This window comes from Zootoca vivipara, chromosome 16 (assembly GCF_963506605.1).
Source record: "Zootoca vivipara chromosome 16, rZooViv1.1, whole genome shotgun sequence".
In the NCBI taxonomy this organism is placed as follows: Eukaryota; Metazoa; Chordata; class Lepidosauria; order Squamata; family Lacertidae; genus Zootoca; species Zootoca vivipara.
The window spans coordinates 1,785,665-1,804,216 of NC_083291.1; the positions used below are offsets into that span (position 1 = coordinate 1,785,665).

At 43.3% G+C, this 18,552-nt stretch overlaps 1 protein-coding gene across 2 annotated transcripts in view; it reads right to left on the bottom strand.

The window, feature by feature from the left end:
• The window catches only part of FOCAD (focadhesin), a 106,510-nt gene that overhangs the window by 62,591 nt on the left and 25,367 nt on the right, over positions 1 to 18,552 (bottom strand). For both annotated transcript variants that reach the window (XM_060269017.1, XM_035140663.2), the window contains 4 exons: positions 8,978 to 9,082; positions 7,784 to 7,885; positions 4,668 to 4,798; positions 1,966 to 2,092 (listed from right to left, as the gene is read on the bottom strand). In XM_060269017.1, the coding sequence (XP_060125000.1) occupies positions 1,966 to 2,092; positions 4,668 to 4,798; positions 7,784 to 7,885; positions 8,978 to 9,082 (465 nt within the window). The remainder of the gene's footprint in view (positions 1 to 1,965; positions 2,093 to 4,667; positions 4,799 to 7,783; positions 7,886 to 8,977; positions 9,083 to 18,552) is intronic.

The following is an 18,552-nucleotide window of genomic DNA, read 5'->3' on the forward strand; positions in this document are numbered from 1 at the left end:
CGCATGTTCTCTCTCTTTAGTCAAAGCCTAATAAATGTGGAATCAGGGAGAATACGGCACAGAATTGCTTCCAGAGAAAAAGGGACGGAGCAGAAACAAAACAAAAACTCCTTCCAAACTATGCTGAGTCTTTTCATCTTTGAATCTTACTTGGCTTGCCCGGTGCATTTCACACATGAAATCTATTATGAAGCAGGATGCATAGGCTCACAGAAAGTATGCTGGCTTCTGTTGAATTTTGCTGGGGGCGGGGGCGAAAACAAAAGATTTGCCAAGAATTAGTAGATGTGGTCTTGGCAAGAGCTGCTGCGGTGTATAATATCCAGGCCTGAGATGCAAGCCAGTGAGCACTGTAAGTCTCATTAAAAGGCTCCATTATACAAAAGCACAAAAAGATTTAGCCGTCTTCATAAATCACCCCAAAGCAAGCCCAGTACTTGGGAGCAACATCAGTAATTCATCTGCTGTGTTTCCTACTTCATGTAATCCATTATATTCTAATATAGGACAGCCATTATATTTAACTCAAGCTGAAAGTTATTCTGTGAGTTTGCTTTTTAGATCTTGTGCTACAAACGTTCTCAAAAAAAGCTCCAAGAGGGAACTCTTGCAGTGTACCTTCCCCCTCGGAGATCTTCTTAAGTGGCAAATGTTTATAAAACACCACGGCATCCTTTTATGATTTTAGCTTCAGCATCTCAGCTGCAACGCTTCGTTGATTATACAAAACTTGAAAATTAAAACAATAATCTCTTGGTTTTTAGCATGCTTCTTATACATGCAAGTATCCCCCCCCCCATCACCATCCAGATCAGTGTTTTGCAAACTTGGGTCTCCAGCCTTTTTTGGGACTACAACTCCCATCATCCCTAGCTAGCAGGACCAGTGGTCAGGGGTGCTGGGAAATGTAGTCCAAAAGCAGCTGCAGACCCAAGTTTGCAAAACACTGATCTAGATCAAGGATAGCAGGGAGTCCTATTCTTCTGCGTCATCAGTTCCTTCCTCCCCTCAAATGCTAGGGTAGTTCCGTCTCAAACAATGGTGCCTTTTAGGATTGGGAGGTGTTGTTGGGGTAAATTGCCCAAAATTGTCCCCTTTCCCCGATTTGTTGCCAAATTACTTTCATCTGCAGGCAATCAGCATCGGGTTCCACCCTTTGCCTGCAGAGAATTACGGTTTCAATCACAGGATTTAGGAGTCTCCAAATAAAACCAAAGGGTTGTTCTTAATTCAGGTGTTTTTTTTAAAGCCCCAAATGTTTTAAATGTGACTAATTTATTTGAAGAGAGACAGTAAGATTTTTTAAAAAAATGTTGCACCAAAACTAGTCCTGCTATTTTGGGCACTGTGTTCTGATGCCTTTATTTGGAAGGTTGCATCCATCATGGGCATATCAATCAAAGTCCACATACTATCGGCTTTGCAAACCATGCCCACTGAGGACAGAGGCAAGAGCTGCAGCTATGAAGATAACAGCTGTTATCCCCCCAAAAAATCTTGGCCTCAAAGATAAGACATTCCAGGTAGAGAAGAAGAAGGAGGGGGAAAAGTGGTCTGGAAGTACAGATAACAACCACAACAATATTTAGTTCATAAGCACCAATACACATCTCTGCAACAGAAATGCTGAAAAGAACTTTGTGTTTACCTTGTACAGAGAATGGAGGGAGGGAATATAATGCTTTGGGAGGAATTTGGTTTCCTCTGAGATCTATAAAGTAGTCATAAAATGACAGTCACGCCGTTGGCAGGTCTCGGTGCAACTTATTATCTGGAGAAGTAAAACGGCCGCATTGCATGCCTCTGCGGATGACTAATGAATGAGGAAAACAGAGAGACTTGTTTTTTTAACCAGAAGGGAGTGTGGCATTCTATCCCAACGGCAGCTCCTCGAAAGCCAAGGTGAACAAAACATGCAAAGCGAAGGAGAAAGGACGGTCCGCGGAGGAGCTCTGGGAAGCTTACCTCCGCCTGACAAAGGGCGTGAAGACCTTGCAAGACGAGGACAGCGGGAGTGGCTTGGTCAGGCTTTGTGCATTCATTCAGCACCTGGGAAATGGCAGCCAACATATCCGCTCCATGTTGGTAAGGCCTAATCAAAAGCAAGAATTACCTTTGGTAGTTACAGAATATTCCATTAGAAAGAAGAAAAAAGGTTACCTTGCCTGAGTTCCACATACAGTGGTGCCTTGCTAGACGAATTTAATTCGTTCCACGGGTCTTTTCTTATAACGAAAAATTCATCTAGCAAATCCCATAGGAATGCATTGAATTTTATTTGAATTTTTTTTTTGCCCACAGGAACGCATTAATTGAATTTCAATGCATTCCTATGGGAAACCGCGATTCGCTAGACGAATTTTTCGTAAAACGAATTCATCTAGCGAGGCAACCTCCACTAGAAAAAACCTTTCGTTCAGCGGAAATTTCGTTAAGCAGGGCATTCGTTAAGCGAGGCACCACTGTATTAACATCCTCCAAAGATACTTCTTTTCGCCATAAAGAGAGAAAGCAAACAGTCAGATACAGTGGAAGCTCGATTTTCAAACAGCTTAGTTCCCAAACAACTTGGAACTCGAATGCTGCAAACCCAGAAGTTGGTGTTCCGGTTTTCGAACTTTGCCTCGGAAGCCGAACGTGCACCTGAGCTTCCGTTTTCACTGTTGCGCCTCTAATTTGAGTCCCCCACATAGTAATTAAGGCTTTCCCCCTCCCGCTTCTGCCCTTGCACCACTCATTTGAGTCCGTGTCCCCCCTCCCCAATTGCAATTAAAGCCTTCCGTTTTGATTGCAGTGTTCTGAGGTGATATTTGGTGCTTTTGTTTTTGCTATTTTTTGCATTTTTGTGTATGTGGCTTTTTCATTTTTGTGACTGTGACTTGTTTTTCGTTTGACTGATTGATTGATTGATTGATTGATTGTGCGACTGAAATGGATAAAAGCTCCCCATCCAAACAGTGACTATCATCAGTGCAGGTAAGGGGGGGGAATCATTTTATTTATTTATTCATCTACAATACTGTCTTATTTATTTTATAGTACAGAACATTGATTGTTGCTTTCATTTTACAGATCAATGGTCTTGTAAAATTCATGTTAAATTGCTGTTTTAGGGGTTGTTTTTAAAAGTCTGGAACGGATTAGAGGACACCTGAAGGGAGCCCTGTTTGGGGAAGCTTTTAATCTTTAAGAAATTAGTGTATTCTAATATTTCTGTTGGAAGCCGCCCAGAGTGGCTGGGGAAATTATTAATAATAATAATAATAATAATAATAATAATAATAATAATAAGTCCATTTGCATTACTTTCAATGGGAAAGCGCACCTTGGTTTTGGAACGCTTTGGTTTTGGAACGGACTTCCGGAACGGATTAAGTTTGAGAACCAAGGTGCCACTGTATTTGATCTGATCGCATCTCATAGCAATTGCTGATTTATCCATAGAAGTACATGGCAACATCTCAATCAGATAGGGATATCATTATCGCCATAATCATTCCACTTCTTAGTCAAATACTGTCTCCCGAAACAGCTTGGGTCAATTGAAAAGGCCTGTGTCCAGGATGGTTAGAAACAGAGTTGAAGAGGCTTTGCCAAGATCCTGGATGTGGTACAATGAATGGCCATTCAAGAAATAAGGTACAGAGGTAGACACCCATGTTGTATGGCCCAGAGTCGTACAACTTTGCTTGGCTGCTGGCATAACTTTTCAAACCAGATGCTGGAACAAAAGCCAGGAACACTGGAGTGCCGTGGCAACTGGAGTGTTAAAGACGGTCCTGCTCTTTGGACAAAGCAAATTCAGAAGCCTAGGCTCCTAAAAAATAAAGTCTAGCCAGTCCAAAAGTTGCACGAAGCCTGTCAATCACAGAGGTTGATACTGTGCACCCCTCTGTCCTTCAGCACATGGAGAGGACTCAGAGGCTTAAGCATAGACAGTCCATAGTGGCTCAGAAGGGAAGGTTTGTATCTTCCTTTTCCATTCCTCCAATAATAAATGTTTTTATTCCAATTTTTAACAATCAACTACTAATATATTTCCCGCTATTTTATGGAACTTGGTCAGCATTAGTTGTTCTAATCTACTGTACCTAGAAGTGTAACTATAGGCTCAAATGGTTGCCTTCTATCCAATGATCTATATCAGGCATGTCCAACCGGTCGGTCACGATCTACCGTTGATCGTGGGGTGTCTGTGGTAGATCGTGGCCGATTGCGGGATCCTGATTGATTCCCTCCCCCCCCAAAAAAGCTGAACAACTTTGGCTCATCCTCACCCAAAAAAGCTCAACTCTGGTCAATTCAATGGGTAGATCACTACCAGTTTATTTCTAGTGGGTGTAGATCGCTGCCTCTTGGAAGTTGAACGTGACTGATCTATATAGTCTTGCAAAGTTTAACTGAACAACGGATTAATGGCTTAAATCCCAAAATGTGAACCTGAATCCATTGTTGGACCAAAACCAAACAAGTCATAATTTCATCTTCTTTTTCTGAAGACCACCCTGTGTTTCCAAGAGTCCATCTTGCCCTCCAGAAAATGGAAGTCCAGTGGGGAGGCAGTAGGCCCCAGGTTCAGCCTCAAGAATCCAAGGGAGCACACAAATCTCTGCAGTTCTGGACAAACCGAATCCCAAACAACCACTTTTTGGGACGCCGTTGCTTACCTTTGCTTGCATATATCTCGGATAGAAGCAGCTTTAGCAATCACCTTCTCCCACTGAGTATCTTTGCCAACAGATAAGGAAGCCATATCCAACATTGCCATGAATCGCTGCAGTTCTGGGTAAACACGATCCTAAAAATAATTTGATGGAAGGGGAAAGGTTTAGCAATTTAAATTTACCAGGATAATATTCTATTTTATGCAGCTCCCTAAAATCATTTACATTGCAAAGTGCCATGCCCCCTGCTGCAAAGCATATTAAGACGTGATTTCATGTACATCTGTATTTAATATACTGCAGCTTAAGCAAACCTAGAATGACAACAAGCGTTCACAGAACTATAGTCGTAAAGTGTTAAAAGCATGTCACACAGTGGCAGAGCTTCATGCTCTGGCACCGGGGGTGGACAGCAGGTGGGAGCGTGGATCACCCAGGGGATCTACCTGTCGATCGCGGTCGACCAGTTGAACATGTCTGGTCTAGGCCAATGGGTTGGAATCCCCTGTTTGATGGCCTGCTATGCGGATCATTTTTTTCTGCCCGTCTGCAATATGAGTGATGATAACATTGACTTAATTTACAGGGCTGTTATGAGAGTCACTATTTTTGTTTCTGTTCATGTTGTTGTTGTTTAGTCGTGTCCGACTCTTCGTGACCCCATGGACCATAGCATGCCAGGCACTCCTGTCTTGCACTGCCTCCCACAGTTTGGTCAAACTCATTTTCATAGCTTCGAGAACACTGTCCAACCTTCTCGTCCTCTGTCATCCCCTTCTCCTAGTGCCCTCCATCTTTCCCAACATCAGGGTCTTTTCCAGGGAGTCTTCTCTTCTCATGAGGTGGCCAAAGTCTTGGAGCCTCAGCTTCACGATCTGTCCTTCCAGGGAGCACTCAGGGCTGATTTCCTTAAGAATGGATAGGTTTGATCTTCTTGCAGCCCATGGGACTCTCAAGAGTCTCCTCCAGCACCATAATTCAAAAGCATCAATTCTTCGGCGATCAGCCTTCTTTATGGTCCAGCTCTCACTTCCATACATCACTACTGGGAAAACCATAGCTTTAACTATACAGACCTTTGTAGGCAAGGTGATGTCTCTGCTTTTTAAGATGCTGTCTAGGTTTCTCATTGCTTTTCTCCCAAGAAGCAGGCGTCTTTTAATTTCATGACTGCTGTCACCATCTGCAGGGATCAAGGAGCCCAAGAAAGTAAAATCTCTCACTGCCTCCATTTCTTCCCCTTCTATTTGCCAGGAGGTGATTGGACCAGTGGCCATGATCTTGGTTTTTTTGATGTTGAGCTTCAGACCATATTTTGCGCTCTCCTCTTTCACCCTCATTAAAATAATTCCTCCTCACTTTCTGCCATCAAGGTTGTGTCATCTGCATACCTGAGGTTGTTGATATTTCTTCCAGCAATCTTAATTCCAGTTTGGTATTCATCTAGTCCAGCCTTTTGCATGATGAATTCTGCATATAAGTTAAATAAGCAGGGAGACAATATGCAACCTTGTCATACTCCTTTCCCAATTTTGAACCAATCAGTTGTTCCATATCTAGTTCTAACTGTAGCTTCTTGTCCCACATAGAGATTTCTCAGGAGACAGATGAGGTGATCAGGCACTCCCATTTCTTTAAGAACTTGCCATAGTTTGCTGTGGTCGACACAGTCAAAGGCTTTTGCATAGTCAATGAAGCAGAAGTAGACGTTTCTCTGGAACTCTCTAGCTTTCTCCATAATCCAGTGCTATTTGGTCTCTGGTTCCTCTGCCCCTGTTCATAGAATCATAGAATTGTAAAGTTGGAAGCGACCACGAGGGTCATCTAGTACAACTCCCTGCAAAGGCAGGAATCTTGTTATTATAGCTCACAGGGCAGTAGAGTTGGAAGGGACCACTAATGGGATTGCAGCTGAAGAATACCAGTATATACCAGATATTTTACCTCTACATATATTTACTGCGAATCAGCTCTGCAAATAGTAGTTGCTCCAGTCCAGCACACAATTGGGATGCAGGTCAGAAAAGGTCTGTCCCTGTTCTCTCCAGAATTATGAATGGTACCACACACTTAAGTTTTGGGTTTTCCTAAACAAAGCTCAACAATTTGGGGGGCTTCCTAAAAAGCTAAACAACTTTTGGGGTGTCCTGATTTTTACTTTTTGAAATATGGCAACCCCAGGATATGCACAGGAGAATGGACCACAACACCTGCTAACCAAGTGCACAATAGAACTCCAAGAATACTGGGCTCTGGCATTGGCAATTCAATGAAAAAATGGTTTGTTTGTTTGTTTTTTAAAAAAGATTAATTCATGTGTACACATATGACAACAGTACAGTCGTACCCTGGACAAACGCCTTGTGACTCAAACGTTTTGAGTGATTGTTCTGGTTTGTGAATGTTCCTTGAAAACTGAACGTCTGACATGGCTTCCGATTGGCTGCTGGAGCTTCCTGCAGCCAATCAGAAGTCGCGCCTTGGTTTCCGAACATTTTGGAAGTCGAATGGACTTTCAGAATGGATTCTGTTCGACCTCCGAGGTATGACTGTATTGTAAAAGTTTCCAAGAACAAATTATTCTGCATACTCCCCTCCTAGAGTGGCCTGAAGGATTAGCTCTTAACAACAACAACAACAACTTTATTATGTATACAACAACAACAACTTTATTATGTACAGTGGTGCCTCGCTAGACAAATTTAATTCGTTCCACGGGTATTTTCTTATAACGAAAAATTCGTCTAGCGAATCCCATAGGAATGCATTGAAATTTTTTTGATTTTTTTTTTTGCCCATAGGAACGCATTAATTGAATTTCAATGCATTCCTATGGGAAACTGCGATTTGCTAGACGGATTTTTCGTAAAACGAATTCGTCTAGCGAGGCAACCTCCGCTAGAAAAAAAACCTTTAGTTAAGCGGAAATTTCGTTAAGCAGGGCATTCGTTAAGCGAGGCACCACTGTATACCCCACCTATCTGGCAGGTTTGCCCCAGCCACTCTCAACAACGTTCCTAGCAGCCATTGTTAAGCAAGAGGCAACAGCACAATCAATTATTCCCCCAAAATGTGATTTTTCGAGACAGAGATCAATTGCTTTCAATCTTTTTGACAACCTGCTTCTCCCATAAAGATGTCATCAGGCGTAATGCAACAGCTTGAAGCTCTGGCGTCTTTCCCAACACCTGTAGGGCACGTAAAATCTGCGCCACGCAGACCTGAAAGAGATTGTTTGCTCATTTGTAAAAACAGAACTTTCCCCACATTCATTTACAATGCAGAATACGTCTGGAGAGATTAATTTTGCAGCAAATACAAAAGCGCCAATCAATTCTGCGTGCCAAACATCTAGGGCTACATCCAGACAGCAACTTTTTCACCTTGACGGCAGCACAATTTAGCATTAGGATAGCAGCGCAGGAGGCAGAAGCGGAAATGTTAGGTGCCAGAGAAGGTGCTGAGGCGAGGCTTTGGCAACAGTTCTGCGTTGTCACTGGGTTAATGACTAATCTTTTAATCTGCTATTTTCGGGGGGGGGGGCATGCAGGCCTATTCAGTCGACACACCTGACTGTAAATAAATCACCTCTTTGGGAACCTTTTTAAAGACCTTTATTCCCCTGAAGGCATATTTACATTTCCTACGGTGTAACATGCACTACACCCATAGTATATAGTGCTCTGGGCTACTTCTATTTCCTACAATTAGAGATATTTCTGAGCTTCCCTTTATTGCAATCCGAATGTTCCCAGCTACAAGGCATTCAGGCTACGTAGATCCACATCTTTGACAATCACCCATAGCGATCATAGGTAAAGGGACCCCTGACCATTAGGTCCAGTCGTGACCGACTCTGGGGTTGCGCGCTCATCTCGCATTATTGGCCGAGGGAGCCGGCGTATAGCTTCCAGGTCATGTGGCCAGCATGACAAAGCCACTTCTGGCAAACCAGAGCAGCACATGGAAACACCGTTTACCTTCCCGCTGTAGCGGTTCCTATTTATCTACTTGCATTTTGACGTGCTTTCAAACTGCTAGGTTGGCAGGAGCTGGGACCGAGCAACGGGAGCTCAACCCCTCACAGGGATTCGAATCGCCGACCTTCTGATCAGCAAGCTCTAGGCTCAGTGGTTTAACCACAGCACCACCTGTGATCATAGCCACCCATTTAAGTGATGGTAAATGACATTCTACCAAGGCACTTTCGTTGCCCTCAACATTTTATTCCCAAAATTATAACAAAAGCAAAATCCGCCTTTAAGAAACAAAGCACCTTTTCCAGTGGAGAAGAGTTAAAATTCCGTACTGACCTTATGAACGCCCAAAGCAGGCAAAGTATACAAGATTTCCCGGCACAGGGTGGGCTCCAGCCGCGTCCCCAACTTAAACATCAGGACGGGAATCAGATTTGGCACCTAAAATAAACGACACCCATAGAAAACATGGGGTGCTATGCTTCTGTGTGTGGACAACAATGATAAACATCACCGCCATTTTGAGCCGTTCTCCAAGTCTCCATAAAACAATTAGTTATAAACAGAAGCAAAAATACTAACACAAAAATATATTTTTTCTGGAACACAACAAAATTCAGTGGTAGGCGAATTGTACAGACAATTTTTTCCAAGGCTCTTTCATTTTTTAACAATTCCGTTCCTTCATCTTCCAGCAGAGTATTGCAAAGATTTCCATCTCAGTTTTATTATTTGCTTCCAGAGTGAAGCTCTGTCCTGAGTTTTGCTACTCAGGGAGGGTTCCCCTGCTCCCCGGTTACCTTCAATTACTGTAACTTTAGAACTGACTTAGTGATCCCAAGTTTGGGCGTTTCAGCTGGCTCGAAACCAAAGAACAAATTCAAACCAAACCCCTTACTTATTGGCCAGTGGGCATGCAGATACTGAAAAGAGTCTGCACAGTCTTAAATTAAATTCCTTCAAGAACCATTAACTCAAAGAGGTTCTGAACCTTTCTGAAATGTTAAGGAAGTTTTGCCAGTTCCTGAGCACACATGGAAATTAAATAAATTCTGAAAGCACCCAAAAGTTCCTGTTTGTTATGAGAAAGGACATCACAGTGAACCTTGCAGTTTCATGATGACTGGCTGCCACTGAACATTGGGATTTACAACATAACCAAAGAAAGGTCCCTGTCCCAAGGATGTTTACAATCTACAGTTTGAAAAAGGGACAAGGAGGCAGCAAAGGATGAGCAGAAGCAGATTTTGCTCAATTCACACGAAATCCAATGCAGTTTGCTGCCGTTGTGCCAAAAGACTGTATTTTTAGAGTTGGTTGCAAATAAATTCGGCATTACTTAGACCAGGCATCCCCAAACTTCGGCCCTCCAGATGTTTTGGACTACAATTCCCATCATCCCTGACCACTGGTCCTGTTAGCTAGGGATCATGGGAGTTGTAGGCCAAAACATCTGGAGGGCCGCAGTTTGGGGATGCCTGACTTAGACTATGTAATCTTGTTTTGAAAATAGGGCATATTCTGATCTAATTCGGATATCTATACAGCTATCAACCGTCAGCAAAACTGTAATTTTAACTCAATTTAACAGCGAGAAGAAGAAGAAGAAGAAGAAGAAGAAGAAGAAGAAGAAGAAGAAGAAGAGGAGGAGGAGTTTGGATTTGATATCCCGCTTTATCACTACCCTAAGGAGTCTCAAACTGGCTAACAATCTCCTTTCCCTTCCTCCTCCACAACAAACACTCTGTGAGGTGAGTGGGACTGAGAGACTTCAAAGAAGTATGACTAGCCCAAGGTCACCCAGCAGCTGCATGTGGAGGAGCAGAGATGCGAACCCAGTTCACCAGATTACGAGTCTAACGCTCTTAACCACTACACCACACTGGCTCTCGTGAAGAGGCAGGGGGACCTGTTACCACCAGAACTCTCTTCCATTTTGTGATTATTATTCATGATTATTTATTAAAGTTGTGTGCTACCCTTCTTCCAAAGATCCCAGTGTAGTTCACAACAGATAAATAGCTAAATGAGTGGTACTGTTCAGGGTGGCAGGAGAGGACGTATTGTCTTTTAATATCCTTCCTAACTTGTGCTAGCAAATTCCTTTATGTAGCAGAGTTACATTCCCCTTTTTACATGCACAGCAGACAGCTAGTTGCAGGCTCGTGTGAGCCTCTCACTATTATACAATTCAATCTGTCTCAGATTGAATTGTACATTCCTGGTAAATTCCCTTGAATCCCTCTTAAAAGAATAAAGACGCCACAATCTTATTCAACGTCAATAAAAAAACTTTACTCACATCAGTTCACAGTTGGATCCCTGAAGGCAGACTTTGTTATAAATATGTACATTCACCATATGGGGAATAGCCCCAGTGCTTCTGCTAGCTGAGAGCTAGCAGAGCAGTCCTAGCTAAAAGCTGATCAAATGAAGAAGGAAGTCAAAAAGAGGGAGGTGTGCTGCGTGACTCATCCTTTTGTTACCTGGGCAGGTGAGGTCATGCCCACCTTCTACCATATCACATGCAAAAGGAAGGATGCTCCAGCCAGGAGGAACAGGAAGTTTTTTTTTAAGCAATTTATTAATTTTTCCAATTAAAACACATTAAAAAACATTAAACAAACAAACATTACAGAAACGATCACACACATACATCCATCTTTTTAAACAATTCTCTCCCAAACTCTCATAAACAATGCTCCGCCAAGCTTGACTTCCCTCCCTCCCCTCATTTGGTTTTCTATTCAGTTATTATCTCGCAGTTCCTTTTTACTTCCCATTTAATGTCAGTTCGTAGGATTTATTTCAGTCCTGCAAGTGTCTTTAAACTTCTACAGTTCTTTTCCATATAGTCCACAAATTTACTCCAGTCTCTTTGGAACCTTGTTTTCCCCTGGTTCCGAATCCTGCTAGTCAGTCTCGCTGATTCCGCATAGTCTATCATTTTTGTCTGCCACTCTTCAATCGTCGGTAAGTCCTGAGTTTTCCATTTTTGGGCTAACAATGTCCTAGCCGCGGTTGTCGCATACAAGAATAATATACTGTCCTCCTTTGTAATCTCTTGTCCTATTATTCCAAAGAAGAATGCTTCTGGTTTTTTGGGAACAGTATATTTTTTTTAAAAAAATCAGTTCATTATATATCATTTCCCAAAATTCTTTATCTTTTTCGCATTTCCACCACATATGATAAAAATCACCTTCCTTCTCATTACATTTCCAGCACATTCTATTACTCATTCTATCCATTCTAGATAGTTTCACTGGAGTTAAATGCCATCTATACATCATCTTCCAAACATTCTCTTTCAGGGCGGTACATGCAGTAAATTTTAATGTTTGATTCCACAATTTCAACCACGCATCATATTCAATATTATGCCCAAAATCTTTTGCCCAGGAGGAACAGGAAGTTTCGACTGGCTGAACGAAACATTCCCTCACATGTCTTTTCTAACATTACAAGGAATGTTGTACTGGACTGCCTCTCATGGATCACATCCCACAAGCAGGGCGTGATGGGCATGCACGAGGCAAGAGAAGTAAGTGAGCATATTAATTAGAAGGAAGAATCTTCCCACATGAGGATCTGAGAGTCAGCTGCTGGGCAGTTTTTTCTCAACAGCCTCCTCCGATTTCTTTCCACTGGAGCCAGTTGGATGCTGCCTCCCAGTAAGAGCGGGGCAAACCTGGGATTCATTAGGCTGGAGAAAGCTCAGCCCAGGTGCAGAAGAGGAGAGCTGAGAAGGAAAGTCTGGTAGAAAGAAAGTGAGCTCTTCACAAATCCACATTGTTTTTATTTGATTAAAAACTTTTCTGGAATTTTCCCCCACCCCCTTCCATCTATCTTTAATCACATTAGCGGGATGTGATGATTTACACAACTCTTGTTTTGATCTCCGAAAGTTCTCCGATGATAAACATTTTGCTTGAAATTAGCATAACTTCAAACAGAAACGAAACACTCCAAAGTCGGATGGTTCCAAAACCATTAGACTACTCCCAGGATGTTCAACTTGGCAAGAGACATTAGCAGTTCCTTCTGAAAATTGACTTTAGAATAAAAATTTAGCAAGGAAACCTTGGAAGTCTACTTGCTAGTTCTGTTAACTATCTTGCAATATCCTAGCTGCATAAAATGTTGGATTCGATATTGCATTAAAACTAAGGATTTTTAAGGCTACATTTCTTTGCTTTGTGTCTTTAAAGACGGGGCTGGGAGTTTAAATCCTTTTGATCTTGGGAGCTTACACTTTTGGCTGAAAATTTAAGACAACCCATTAGTCTTGCAGCGTTTGAATACCTGCCAAAAGGTATATTTATCCTCTGAGTGGCTAGCTGGCAAGATAAAGTTGTTTTAAATAAATACACATGTCCGTGTGAAGCCGTATACCCAGAGACGGTCGAGGCTGTTGGCGTGAACAGAAAATTATACCCATATTTGTGTGCACGAACCAGTCCAGAGATGTCTCTTGCAGGTATCTCCTTTTGAAAGGAAAATGTCTGTGCTCCTCTATGGTTTGTTGTTCAAAAATAACACTCGTTTTCCCAACCACAAAGAAGATCCGCCCCTCAACTTAAAACATAAGTAAGGCAGGGCTGAATCCTTGCCAGGCTAAATGAGCATTTGGTCTCCATTGGGTTTTCCAACAGTTTTCCAACAGCCGCCCTGCCGATTCATTAACTCTCAGTGCATCTGAGCACCTTCAGAAAGCCAGCAAATTTGTTGCTTAGCAACGCAGCATTTTCAATCCCTCGCCATCGCTAAGGTTTCGGCAGTTAGGTCCACCCTCCCCATTAAGTGCCTAACAAAAGGTCTGTTTGTTTTTTGGTGTTTTTTTTTCCAGATTTCTCTTTCGAAAACAAAAAACAAAACAGGGGAATCTGCATTTCAAAAGCACCAACTAGCATCTCAGTACAGTCTTGCAAACAGATTTACGATGACGGCTCTTCGGATGATAAGCCTGTACTAGTATCAGAATCTGACGCTTTGTAAAATGGAACTTTCACGTACGGTTCCAACTTGTCTTTCGTTCAGCAGCAAATACAACAGCCAATGCCACTGGCTGGGACAAATAAATATAACCAGACAACCTCTCTCTCGGTTTAAGAACTCTTCAGTTAGAGCAGTGCTCCCCAACCTTTTTATAGCCATGGACCAGTCAACGTTTGATAATTTTACTGCGGCCCGCTGAGGGGGGGGATGTTGATTGCTTATATTTTATTTAGATTGTTTTGATTTAATCATTTTAATTTAATTGTATTCAATGTTCCTTGGGTGGCCCGGTACCAATTGATCCATGGACCGGTACCGGTCCGTGGCCCGGGGGTTGAGGACCACTGTGTTAGAGAACTCATTATAAAGATATTTAAAAGTATGGTATGTAAAACAAAGACCACAGTCCAATGGACACTTACTTGGGAGTAAGCCACATTTATTTTATTTTTTTTAAACATACTTTTTATTAATTTTACAAAATACAAAAAAACAAAAAAAAACGGTACATACTTAAACCCCTTTTCCACCTCCTTCCTACCCACCCACATGGGTCCTCCCCTGCCACAGAAGTATCCCATGTTTGTGAACAGTCAGAAATGGTCCATTTTATGCTTGGATTTCTGTCCTCCTCCCCCTCCCCTGACCCCAAAGCCCCCCCCCCCTGCCACCAGGGAGCTCCAGCAAACCAGGGCAGTACGCAGGAGGGAGTAAGCCACATTTAGGACAGTGGGCCTTACTTCCAAGTAAACATGCCTAGCCTTCTGCTGTCAGCTTGCATTTTCTTGGCATATTAAATCCACCTACAGCACCTGGGACTCAAGAGGAATGAAAAACATCTACCTGTTCAATGTTATGCAGAACTGACACTCCCACTGAAGGCAAAAATGTTTATTGAAGATGGCAGAATGGTCTGCTCTAAGGATGACGGACATCGGATATCACTCATCTTCCTTCAAGCCAGAGAGTATTTCATTTTAAAAAAGTCATTTATTTTATTTGTAAGATTCCTTACTCGCCCTTCCTTAGGTCTCAGGCTGGGTAACAACAAGCAAAACAGAGACAATCAAGAAGGCAGCTAAAATCGCTCCACCCAAAACAATACGGAAGAGATCAGTGGCGTGCAGTGAAATTCTTTCTAGAGCCAGAGGCACCAGCTTGCAAGGGGAATTTTTTTGGGGGGGGGGCACGTCACACATGTGACGTCCCAATGTCGTGTGCATGAGCATCACACTTCCCTCCCTAAGCTGGGCAGACAAGGGGGCAGAGTGGGGTGTCTTCAAGCTTCATCAGTAGGTTTCTGATTTAGAGGGTGGGTGGCGGCTAACGGACTGAAGTACTGTTTTGGGGGGACAGGGTGGGGGTGGGGTGGGGACTCCCTGGTCCTGAATGGGGCAACTGAAGGACCAGGTGTACAGCCTGGGAGTCATTTTGGACTCACAGCTGTCCATGGAGGCGCAGGTCAATTCTGTGTCCAGGGCAGCTGTTTATCAGCTCCATCTGGTACACAGGCTGAGACCCTACCTGCCCCTGGACTGTCTCACCAGAGTGGTGCATGATCTAGTTATCTCTCGCTTGGACTACTGCAATGCGCTCTATGTGGGGCTACCTTTGAAGGTGACCCAGAAACTACAACTAATCCAGAATGCGGCAGCTAGACTGGTGACTGGGAGTGGCCGCCGAGACCACATAACACCAGTCCTGAAAGACCTACATTGGCTCCCAGTACGTTTCCGAGCACAATTCAAAGGGTTGGTGCTGACCTTTAAAGCCCTAAACGGCCTCCGCCCAGTATACCTGATGGAACATCTCCATCGTTCAGCCCGGTTACTGAGGTCCGGTTCGCTCACTGCAAGATGTGAGAGCACAGAGAACCCACCCTGTGGAACACCCTCCCATCAAGGAGATAAAGAATGACACAACTTTTAGAAGACATCTGAAGGCAGCCCTGCTTAGGGAAGGTTTTAATGACCATAGCTGCCAAGTCTCCCGTTTTCCCCGGGAAATCCCCATTTTTCCAGCTGTTCCTAGCTGGAAAAACGGATTTTTTTTGTTTTTCCCCGCTTTATTCTGGCACGGCGGCCATTTTGGAACTGGGCGGAGCATGCTCAGAAGCGACTTTTGATGCTGCTCTGCCCAGTTCCAAAATGGCGGCAGCGCTACTTCCGGTCTGCTATTTCTGGCCTGGTCCCTTATTTCTCTGACAGCAACTTGGCAGGTATGTTGAATGACTGATGTTTTAATGTATTTTTAATCTTATGTTGGAAGCCGTCCAGAGTGGCTGGGGAAACCCAGCCAGATGGGTGGGGTAGAAATAAATGATGATGATGATGATGATGATTTCACGCAAGTGTGCAAGGACCTGTGCAAACGGGATGTCCCCTGTATTCATCCTTGCTTGGTGTTCTCTTCACCATCATATCACCATCACATACCCAATACAGCCAAAGTTAAAAGCACCAAATGCTTCTAAGTTGCTACCCCAATAGAGAACACCTGCCATTACTGTCTTATCTCCAGTCAACAAGACTTAAACTCTATGGATTTATGTTCTTGCACCACCACAGTTCTTTGAAGACTTCAAAATTTTTACAGATTGCAGATATTTTCAAGGATCACATGTGTTCTGCAAACCGCATATCCACTGCTCTCTGTTCTGTGTCAAAATCAAGATGTTCCACTTTCAACTCCTGATTTTCTGGCAACTAAAGAACACCCAATAGGAGTTCATGGCATTTCATTCATTTACCCAACAAACACTCCCTGGTTCCCAAGAGCAGAGGATTTAGAATATGGTCATCATTGCTTAAGGCATTTCTCAGGCAGCAAAACCAAGTGTATACCGGTAATTGTTTTTTTCTTTTAAATACTCCAACTTCTACCTAAATGAGGCCACAATTTGCTTTATTCTTAGTCTTTTATTTTTTAAGCCGAGGAACTGAAGATGCATTCTCTTCTGATGAATTTCCCAGAAGGGTGTCATGTACCAGGCAAATATTTTATTGCTGCAGTTGAGATAGCCCATAAAAGGGTGAATATCCCCAAGATACTCATAAACGCTAATAATGGTAATAGATCTTGTGTTACAATGCACAAATGACCTCTCACTCAACAATTTATTTTATCCCCTCCCCCCCCCTTTTTCTTGCAGCACGCTTGGATTCACATGCAAAATAATAACAGTTTTTGTGGGGGGTTTTTTTTTGGCACAATGAGTCAATTCATCTGATTAGGAAGACTGTATTAAAGTCTTTTTGCAAACAAACCAAGTCAGTATGGCCTTAGCAGCCATTTTATTTCAGTGAAGCCAGTGTTGTTGTTTTTCCGGGGGGGGGGATGCAGGGGCACTGGCGGAGAAACAGGAGTGTGAAGGGACCGACCCTGGCACCACTATTCCGGCAGGGTGCCATCGGAGCAGCCCCCCCCGACATACACCATGCACCCCCCTACGCGTTGGGCGCCACACCCCCAGAACGTGCGCCATGCCCCTGCGGGCAGCACACCACACCCCCGTGGACGGCGTACCATACCCCTGGGATGCATGCCACGCCCACGGGTGCACGTCACACACCCCGGGGGGGGGGGACCAGCCACGCTCCCGCCTGCTCTCTGCCCCCGGTAGCGGAGCATGGAGATTCGCCCCTGTGCAGGGGCACACATACCCTTTGTGAATCTAATTTTGGCCTCATTGAGGGGCAGTCTTTCAATATGAATAAGAAAGTGAGAGCTATTTTATTTCCCTCGATGCAATCCAAGGAGTGTTGCCTCCCATCCCTAGAAAAACGGAATCGCTCCATTTTTGGACAAAATTGTCACCTGTCCTGTTGAACAACAGGCAGTCGGTAGAGCATGAGGCTCCTAATCTCAGGGTTGTCGGTTCGAGCCCCACGTGGGGGGAAAAGGTTCCTGCCTTGCAGGGGTTGGACTAGATGAGCCACTGGGTCCCTTCCACCTCTATGATTCTATGAACCCTTCAGTATCTCAAAAGAACCACAAGTGACAACTGATAAATTAAGATCCATAGTTTTCACATCTCCTAGTCACCCTTGCTATTTAAAATGCCATCCATCCATATATTGTTCCAACATGAAACAGCAATAGTGGTACCTCGGTTTATGAACACAATTGGTTCCGGAAGTCTGTTCATAAACTGAAGCGTTCATAAACTGAAGCGAACTTTCCCATTGAAAGTAATGGGAAGTGGATTAATCCATTCCAGACCAGTCCGCGGCATTCGTAAACCAAAAATTCGTAAACCGAGGTGTTCATAAACCGAGGTTCCACTGTATCTCTAATGCAGCTCATTCCCAAACTGCATTTACATGAAAGTTAAGCCCAGAGATGTAAACAAAACTTAATTCCAAGAGCGCTTATCATCACCTCAAGACAACTCAGGGTCCATTTATTGCAACATAAGCAGCTGCCATATTGCCTGTACCAACCCTTGCCTTCCAAAAACCCGTCTTCCATTATCTCATGTATTACACATATCGTTTAATTATTGACTATTTTCCCAATCAGCAGTTTCACACCACCCAAACCTTATTTGTTACTTTCCAAAGTAACGGACGTGCCTTAAGGCTTCTTTCGAATTTCAGCATCTGAGCCCCAAAAGAACCTGGGTCACAATCTGCCGTGAATTTTCATTCGAGAAACCTATTTCATCACCTAAATTTCTAAAATCTAAAATGATAATTTTTTAAAATAATCTGTTATAAAATCTATGACTGTCCTGCCAAGTCAGCCATAAAACTTCCCACTAAGCCAAATACCTGAAGTTTACAGATCCAAAATGCATTTTTGCAGCAGTCGATGGGGCTGACCTGGGGTTAACCCATATCCTGATCTATGACTATGCAAATAATTTACAGCAGACAGCCACTGGCACCACGCTCTCAGCCCTTCCCTCTATT